The 8,741-nt window shown below is 47.1% G+C and overlaps 1 protein-coding gene across 2 annotated transcripts in view; it reads left to right on the top strand.

The window, feature by feature from the left end:
- Window positions 1-6,996: 6,996 nt before the first annotated feature.
- The window catches only part of HTR7 (5-hydroxytryptamine receptor 7), a 41,495-nt gene continuing 39,750 nt past the window's right edge, over window positions 6,997-8,741 (top strand). For both annotated transcript variants that reach the window (XR_005821588.1, XM_040564068.1), the window contains exon 1: window positions 6,997-7,565. Coding sequence is in view for 1 of the 2 variants with exons in the window: in XM_040564068.1 (XP_040420002.1) it covers window positions 7,039-7,565 (527 nt within the window). In the remaining variant the exon portion in view is untranslated. The remainder of the gene's footprint in view (window positions 7,566-8,741) is intronic.

Genomic DNA, 8,741 nt, shown 5'->3' with positions numbered 1-8,741 from the left:
CCCAGGGACACTGATGCCACCACTTCCCTGGGCAACCCGTTCCAATGGCTGACTAATCTTTCTGAGAAGAAATGTCTCCTAATTTCCAACCTAAACCTCCCCTAGTGCAGCTTGAGGTCATTCCCTCTCATCCTATCACTAGTTACCTGTGAAAAGAGACCGATCCCCAGCTACCCGCAGCTTCCTTTCAGGTAGCTGTAGAGAGCAATAAGGTCTGCCCTGAGCCTCCTCTTCTCCAGACTAAATGACCCCAGTTCCCTCAGCCACTCCTCGCACGACTTGTGCTCCAGGCCCTTCACCAGCTTTGTAGCCCTTCTCTGGGCAAGTTCCAGGGCCTCAATATCCTTTTTGTAGTGAGGGGCCCAAAGCTGAACACAGTACTTGAGGTGAGGCCTCACCAGAGCAGAGTACAGGGTGACGATCACCTCCCTAGTCCTGCTGGATACACTATTCCTGATACAAGCCAGGATGCCGTGGGCCTTCTTGGCCACCTGGGCACACTGCTGGCTCGTGTTCAGGCGAGCATCAATCAGCACCCCCAGATCGTTTTCCTCTGCACAGCTTTCGATCCACTCTCCCCCAAGCCTGTAGCGCTGCATGGGGTTGTTGTCGCCAAACTGCAGGACCCGGCACTTTGCCATGTTAAACATCATCCCATTGGCCTCTGCCCATTGATCCAACCTGTCCAGGTCCCTCTGCAGGGCCTTCCTATCCTCTGGCAGATCAACACTTCTCCCCAACTTGGTGTTGCCTGCAAACTTACTGAGGGTGCAATCAATTCCCTCATCCAAATCATCAATAAAGATATTAAAGAGGATGGGCCCCAACACTGACCCTTGGGGAACACCACTGGTGACCGGTCGCCAGCTGAATTTCACTCCATTCACCACCACGCCTTGGGCCCGGCTGTCCAGCCAGTTTTTACCCCAGCCAGGAATGTACCTGTCCAAGCAATGGGCTGCCAGCTTCTCCAGGAGAGTACTGTGGGAGAATGTGTCAAAGGCCTTGCTGAAGTCTAGGTAGACTACGTCAACAGCCTTTCCCTCATCCGCCAGGCGGGTCACCCGGTCATACAAGGAGATGAGGTTGGTCAGGCAGGACTTGCCTTTCATGAACCCATGCTGGCTGGGCCAGATCCCCTGGTTGTCCCGCATATGCTGCATGATTGCTTTCAAGATGACCTGTTTCATCACCTTTTCTGGCACCGAGGTCAGGCTGACAGACCTATAGTTCCCCAGGTCCTCCTTACGACCCTTCTTATAGATGGGTGTCACATTAGCAAGTCTCCAGTCATCCAGGAGCTCTCTGGATGACCATCACCGCTGATCACACGTTTTGCAACGGATCACCAAGAAACAACAGTATGTGATCGGCACGTTTCTGGCCTTGTGGTCTGATGAGTTACAAAGACCTGGGATGGCGTTAACAGAAGCCACCTGTGGCTGCAGAGACCAGGCTAGGAGCTCAGGGTGGCTTTGGGGGACAGTAGCCAACAGCCTGTCACATCTCTGTGAAAGGGGAAAAAACAGACTGATAGACAGTCTTTGCTGTTGCCACAGGTATGGCAGCCTTTTGTTATTGACAATAGTAGAGGTCAAGATATTTCAGCAAAGGAGCTCTGTTTTGGCCTATCTGAGCCCGTAAGGTGTTTGTTTATTAGATCAGCCAGAACTGCTTCTCTGCCAGTCATTTGAACAATTAGTATAGCCTGAATGGTATTCTCAAGGCCTTTCTGTGAAGTGTGTGAATATAGAAGAGCTTCAAGTATTATTTCAGATTTTCTTTAACTATGTATGCTGTAACTTGATTTAATTTGTCTTAATTTGTCTGTAAGAAGAAATCCATAAACATATCAATTATTTCTGAATGGCCCTATTGGACTTGTACTAAGAGACATTGAACAAGATTAAGCAGCTTTTGTGTTTGGCAATATACAAGCTAAACAAACCTTTCCTTGAGGCACTGAAAATGGAGAACATTTAAATGGATCTTCATGAATCCTGCAGAACACTATTAGCTGTGATGGCGTAAGAGTCTGAGTATGAAGCACTTTCAGCATCACATATCACAAATCATTTTCACAGACCAGTGTGCAACCTTATTTCCTACATTAATTACTCTGATATTACTATTTTTGTTCAGGTCAGCCCTAGTGATCTACTTAAAACATCTTTATGGTTCTGACTATTAAGTCACAAGCCTCTAATATGCTTTGTTTTATCTCTGGCCTGAAGTCCTCCTAGTAGAGCCAAATTTTCTCCCTCTAGATATTTTTTCTCACTATATTTAGATCTCAGTGAAGTCCTTTCAGGCATTTTTTTATGCAGTTCCTCTAACAATTCTTCTAACGTGTTTTCTATGGGCAGCCCAGGGTAGTGGCTGACAGATTTTTGCTTGTTTATTTATTTATTTATTGTTTAGTTCTGCATTTAGCACCTTTAGGAAGCTGAAGATATTGTTTGGTATCACCTATCTCAGCAACTCAGTAACATAAATGTCGGGATCACTTTTATCATAACCTTAACAGTTTCCTTCATAAAGCTGCAGAATGAATTTTCAGGGATGAGAACTCTGTTTTTCTGCATGATAAAGAATTTCTAGTATAAATTTCATCTTAATTGTTTGTTTTCTTTTCAGATGACAGCTTGCTTTTGTTCGTATTTGCTGGTTCCAAAAAAGGAAGACATCATTTCACATTTATTTAACTTGCACAGATGTGAGTATTTATTTTGACAATGATAAGAAACACCAAGGATGTGAACGGTTACCTCTCTGTTTTACTGCCACAGAGTGGTGATGATTTATTTTCACAAAGGCAAGAAAGGACAGAAAAGAAACTGCAGCTGCAACATCTTTGCTAGAAGTTGGACAAGAGTGTTATTTGCTAAACTACATGCTGGGAATAAAAATCAAGGTTTCAATAATATTTGTCCATGGAATTCTACCCAGTCTGTGATAAAATATTGTAAATATTTTGACAACATATTTCCCCAAGGCAGAAGAAACATATACCTATACTTTATTTATTATTCCCAACAGCAGGTCCTCACCACACTTATATTGGTTTCCAAGAAAAGAAGATGAAAACGAAAGAAAAAAATTTACAAGAGATAAATGAAAACAACAGCTTATGAATATAGACTAGCTTGGGCAAGGAATGACAAAAAAGGAGATGATAAAGAAAGGAAACATAGCAAGAAAATTTTCCTGTTTATTACATTTCACAGAACCACAGAATGTTAGGGATTGGAAGGGACCTTGGAAGATTTCATACTCATGTTGTGGTACCTTCTTGCTATGTATCCAAAATTAAATCGTTTAAGAATGAAAATGTAGCAGCATCTTTAAGATTTTTTGTTAAGATAAGCACAGCTCTTGTTTTCTGGACATGGCTGTGGAGGGAAAAGAGTTACCGTGCTGGGCTGTCAGTGTTTTTTCTTCTGCTGGTGAAGTTCCTCATGCTGCAGTCCTGGACCCATTTCAGTCAGAGGGCTGCAAGTTAGCAAAAACCTGCTGTTTCAATGGACTCTGCAAGAATTAAGTCCTCAGGAAAGGGATGAAGCATCCAGGATTTAGTGCAAGTTCTTTCAACACAGACATTTTAATAGAAACAGAATGGACATACCAAATCAACATGTGCTGGTGACATTATGTTTTCTTTCTTCCTTTGACCATGTCTATCTTACTTTACCTTGCTAACACGGATGCAAAGAATTGATACCGAAACCCACTGATATATTTTATACTTAGTATGAATCACAAATTCTGAAGATGTTCTGTGATTAACAATATCTCTGAAGGAGAAAAAAAAAAAGTCAATTATTATTTGTGGGGAAAAAAAAAAAAAAAAAAAAAAGAAAAAGCTTTCCTTGCTTTCTTTTTTTTCTTTAAATTTGGAACATTTCTACATAACAAGAATGAAATATCAAAAATGAGATATGCAATAAAGTATATTAGCAGGTGTGACCAAAATAATTTAACTTCAATAGGGGCATGAACAATGAGGGACAAGGGCCGTAGCACAGTCAGAGGTACACAGATATATGAAGAGGCTTTTATAGATAGAGAGCATAAATTACTTAAAGGACAGGATGTTAGTAAGCTCAGCCATGAAACTGATTTAATGATATTTTTTGAAGCCTAATGTCAGGTGAAAAGGTAATATCATGGGGTGGAAGAGGGATATCACAAATGTCAACTTGTTATTCTTGACACCCAATCAGCCAATCATAGGTTTAACTTCCGTATGCTGTTTGGAACAGCAGTCAGAATTTGTAAATAGCATCACTGAAGACGAAAGTGGGATGTTCACTTGGAAGGTTCAACCCTTAACTTCATGTGTGATCACTTTTAAATGCATAGAATAGATGTAGTCCCATGAAATGATGTATGTTCTGTGCTTTCACCGGCTCTGGGGATATGAAAGCCTCTGAAACTCCCAGGGAAAGCACCTCACCAGACTGAGCCCAGCCCTGGAAACTGGAACATTTTTCCAGGTGTGTCCCAGTGAAACGCTTTCAAGGAAAAGATTTTAGAGATGTATCAGCTGCTTCATCTTGCCAAGCTTTTGCATTTTCTCTATAAAAGTACAAAAAAACCCACCTTTCTGTAACAGCATGTAAATCCCTTTGACTTAAATTGGTTTTCTCTTCAAAGATAAGATCAAAAGAGTAAATACAAAGAAGGGTAACATAGCCTTTGAGAAAGGAAAGAAGCCAGGTGATTAACTTCTAATGAATTGTATGGGAATTCAAGGTACAGAACAAAAGATGAGGCTAAAATCCTCCTTGTAGGTTGAAATGGGTAAGTGTAACATGCAAATGATCCTGCATATAATCCACTGAGTACACTTACAGAGTCACGTTCCAGAAATGTATTGAAAAGCTGTCAAGAAGAACGACTGATTTAATGAATTGTGTCAACACATTTGCAGGAAGCAACAGGTTATAATTTGCTGTGCCTTAGTGACATTTTAAGCAACTGAAAAATTGCCTTTACAGTTAGTATTAAACTGAACAATGTTATCAGCTTTTATGATATGAATCTATTTTGAACAAAATTTACTCAGTTCCTATCTCCTTAACTGTACTTCAGACACTATTTTAGAAAAATGTATTAACACAATGAGGAAATACTCCCCTTTCTCCACATTTTGCCTCAATGCTTTAACTTATTTTTAGGTACCCTTACCATTTGTAAAGATTCTTTTTCTTCTTAATATTTGCTTTGCTGGGGAGGAGGGACAAAGGCACTGATTTATGACCCTGGTAGGGTAAGTCATCTGCAGCTCACGGTTCACTGATAATTTCTGGGTGGTTAAACAAGGAGGGCTTTTATTGTGAGTTGACACAGTGAGGCAACTAAAACAAAAATGCATCAAAATAAGTGTCTGAACAGGGAAACACTTTCAGCTTGATAATGGTCAAAGAGCTGCCCAACTAGCTCTCATACTTACAATGTGAAAGTTGCATATTTTATTATCATCCTCAAATCAAGATGTGGGGGTGGAAGGGAAAGCAAGCAACTGCACTCCGGAGTGCTGCTCCCCGCCTGATGGATGTGCTGACCTCAGTAGGCCACACCTGTGCTCCTCACATCTGACCCCAGCCCCAAAGCCCTGCTCACAGGGGAGCTGGGCCAATGCACAACCATGCATGATGCAAAGCCTGGTTCCAAGAGTCAGGTGATGCTGACAGAAGGGAAGATTTCATTAAAAACAAGACATTCTGTGACCCAAGTATTGAGGCCTCACTTGCTATGGATCTATGCTTCACCAGTGCCTAGGAGTGTCAAATGAGCTTTGGGTAGCTGAGTACTTATTAGGTCCTTCTTCAAGGCAGATTTTTATGGCTGTATGACGTGAGCTCATACTGCAGTCCCTCTTAGCACGGGGCCACACGTACAGTTCTTCCCTCTGCCTGGTGCAAGACCTCCCCTCGTCAGATATCGCTGAAATTGGTCAGTGGTTACTGATCCATCTGGGGTCAACGCTCCCACTTTCATTTCCTCTATTTCATCTGGTTCATGTTAGAAATACAAGGGGGCACTCAGGAGCAGATGTTTCCTGTTTTTAAAACTTGCTGCCTAGCATGTCACCTTACCAAGAAGTGCAGCCTTCTGTTGGCATCCCATGGGTAGCTGACACTTCGGACGGTTGGTCCTCCCTCCGCCTGGAGGCAAGGCTGTGACCTGAAGAACAGAGAAAGCTGCTGAGTCCCAGAAGCGGGCCAGGGCGTGAGTTCCAGGAATCCCTGCCGCAAAAGCAGCTACTTCAAAGCAATGCTCGTGTTTGTTTGTTTGTTTAACTTTGCTGAAAGGATTACACGTGGGGCAGTGAGTCAGTTGAAAACAATGCATTGTAAATATTAATAAAAAAGGGGACACGGGAAATGGAATTGACAGTAGTACAGTGACAAGGAAGAGCTCTAAACCCTGCCGATCCGCAGGCTGACAGACACCCGGAGGCACGTCGGCGCTGCCCGTGTGGCCGGGGGGCGGCTCGCAGAAGCCCTCTCGGAGCAGCAGCTCGGGTCCTGCCGGCGGCGGACCCCGGGCACCTCAGCGCCCCGGCCGGGCTGCGGGGAGCCGGGAGCCGCCTCCCCGCTGCCCTCCCGCCGCCGGCAGGTGGAAGCGGGCTCGGGGCGGCCGCTTCCCCACCCCCGGGGCCGGGGTCCCGCGGCGGGGGAGGGAGCGGAGGAGGGCGGAGCGGCTCCGGCTCCGCTCCCAGCCGCCGTCGGAGCAGAGCACGCCGCGAGTGGCAGCGGGCAGCGGCCGCCCCCCTCGCTCCTTCCCTCCTTCCCCTCCCCGGGCCGGGGGCGATGGCGCCGTGCCCGCCGCCCGTCCTCCCGGGGGGCGCCGTGGGCGAGCGCGGCCGCTCCGGGGGGCGCTGAGGGCCGGGCCCCGCCGGGGCGAGGGGCGGGCGGCGCCCGAGGAGGAGCCCGAGCCGGCCGGGCGGCGGGGAGAGCCGGCGAGGCGGGGTGGGGAGAGGTGGGGTGGGGTGGGGTGGGCTGGGGGGCTCCATGGGCAGCTCCCGCCGCCATGGTCATCGCCCTCGGCAGCGGCCGCCTCTCCGGTGAGCTCCGGCCCCTCGGCGGCGAGGAGCCGCGGGCGCTGGGCGGCGGTAGGATGATCGCCGGCTCCTGGCCGCCCCGCAGCCTGGCCAAGCTGGGCCCGGCGGGCGCCCCGTCGGAGCTGCCCCCCACCGGCCCCGCGGCCGCCAACGACTCGCAGTGCGGGGAGCAGATCCTGAGCTACGGCAACGTGGAGAAGGTCGTCATCGGGGCCGTCCTCTCCCTCATCACCCTGCTGACCGTCGCCGGCAACTGCCTGGTGGTCATCTCCGTCTGCTTCGTGAAGAAGCTGCGGCAGCCCTCCAACTATCTCATCGTCTCGCTGGCCCTGGCCGACCTCTCGGTGGCCCTGGCCGTCATGCCCTTCGTCAGCGTGACCGACCTCATCGGCGGCGAGTGGATCTTCGGGCGCCTCTTCTGCAACGTCTTCATCGCCATGGACGTCATGTGCTGCACGGCCTCCATCATGACCCTCTGCGTGATCAGCATCGACAGGTGAGCAGGTGCGGGACCACCGTGAGTCCCTTCTGCCAGCCCGGTGGCCCTGCCGCCACGCCAGGGGCAGGCCACAAGCCTTGGGTCCCCTTGCACCCCCAGGGCTCCGCCAGAGCAGCAGGTGCTGCCTGCTGCCGGCACAGCCCGCACACCCCGGTACCCCCTGCCTAACTTCGTGGCTCTTTGCAGAGGCTGAGAAATGTGCAGCATACCTCTTAAACTGCTTCGTGCCATGGCTAGGGTTGGGCTGCTTCTGAAGCTAGTGCCAGCATAACCAGCCTGAGTTCAGTGGAGTTTCCCCAGAGCAGAGAAAGCTCAGGACTTGCAGCTTATCGAGTTTTTACTGTTATTATAGTACTCTCTGAGATGACTATAGTTTCAACTAACAGAACCATTTTGGACAAATAAACTTACGATTGAAGGAAAAATAGCTCTCAAGTATTTGCATTTATGTATATGCATCTTCAGTCCCCTTAAAAAAAAAAAAAAAAAGAAAAAAAAAAAAAAAGAAAGAAACCAGCACCAAGCTGTCCTCACTGATGTTTCACTTCTTCCAAAAGCAGCTCCAGGCAGGCACTGGAGCAAAAATAAGGGGTATACAGACTGCAGGAAGAACTTAGGCGTTTCTGATGGCCATACGTCAAATCTCACATTTTGCTCTCCTCTGCTGAGGAAGGCTAACAGGTTTCTTTATTCCATGCAGGTCCCATTCTAAAATCAGATGCAGCCTGTAACTTTCCTCTTCCACAGCCTAAATCCTATGCCGGGCATTTTAGCATCTCGAGGGAGACTGTTTTCCTTAAACTCAACACAACTAGCAGAAATAGAAGAACTTTCAAACTAGGCTGTAATAGTTTATCAGAGTCCAATATCCAGCCTCAGCTGACAACTGCAGAAAGTTTTTGGATAGAACTCTGCATTAGGTTTCTGCAAAGAAACAGTCTTTCAGAAGACTTTCCCACAATAACCAGAGGTTGTTTCCTGCCAAGGAGCATCACAGTTTATATTTATTTCAAAACTTTCAGAACTTCATTTCTTTATAAGCATTCCCTGCCCCGAATGCTCTTTGTTTTGTGAATTCTGTAATGGCTAGCAGTTACCTGAATGCCGCAAAGCACCTTGTAGCAATGAAATCTACATACTAACTTTGAGTATCAAAGGATTTTGTTGTTGCCT

Source organism: Cygnus olor, chromosome 7, assembly GCF_009769625.2.
Source record: "Cygnus olor isolate bCygOlo1 chromosome 7, bCygOlo1.pri.v2, whole genome shotgun sequence".
Taxonomy (NCBI): Eukaryota; Metazoa; Chordata; class Aves; order Anseriformes; family Anatidae; genus Cygnus; species Cygnus olor.
This window is presented reverse-complemented; position numbering and strand designations above follow the sequence as displayed.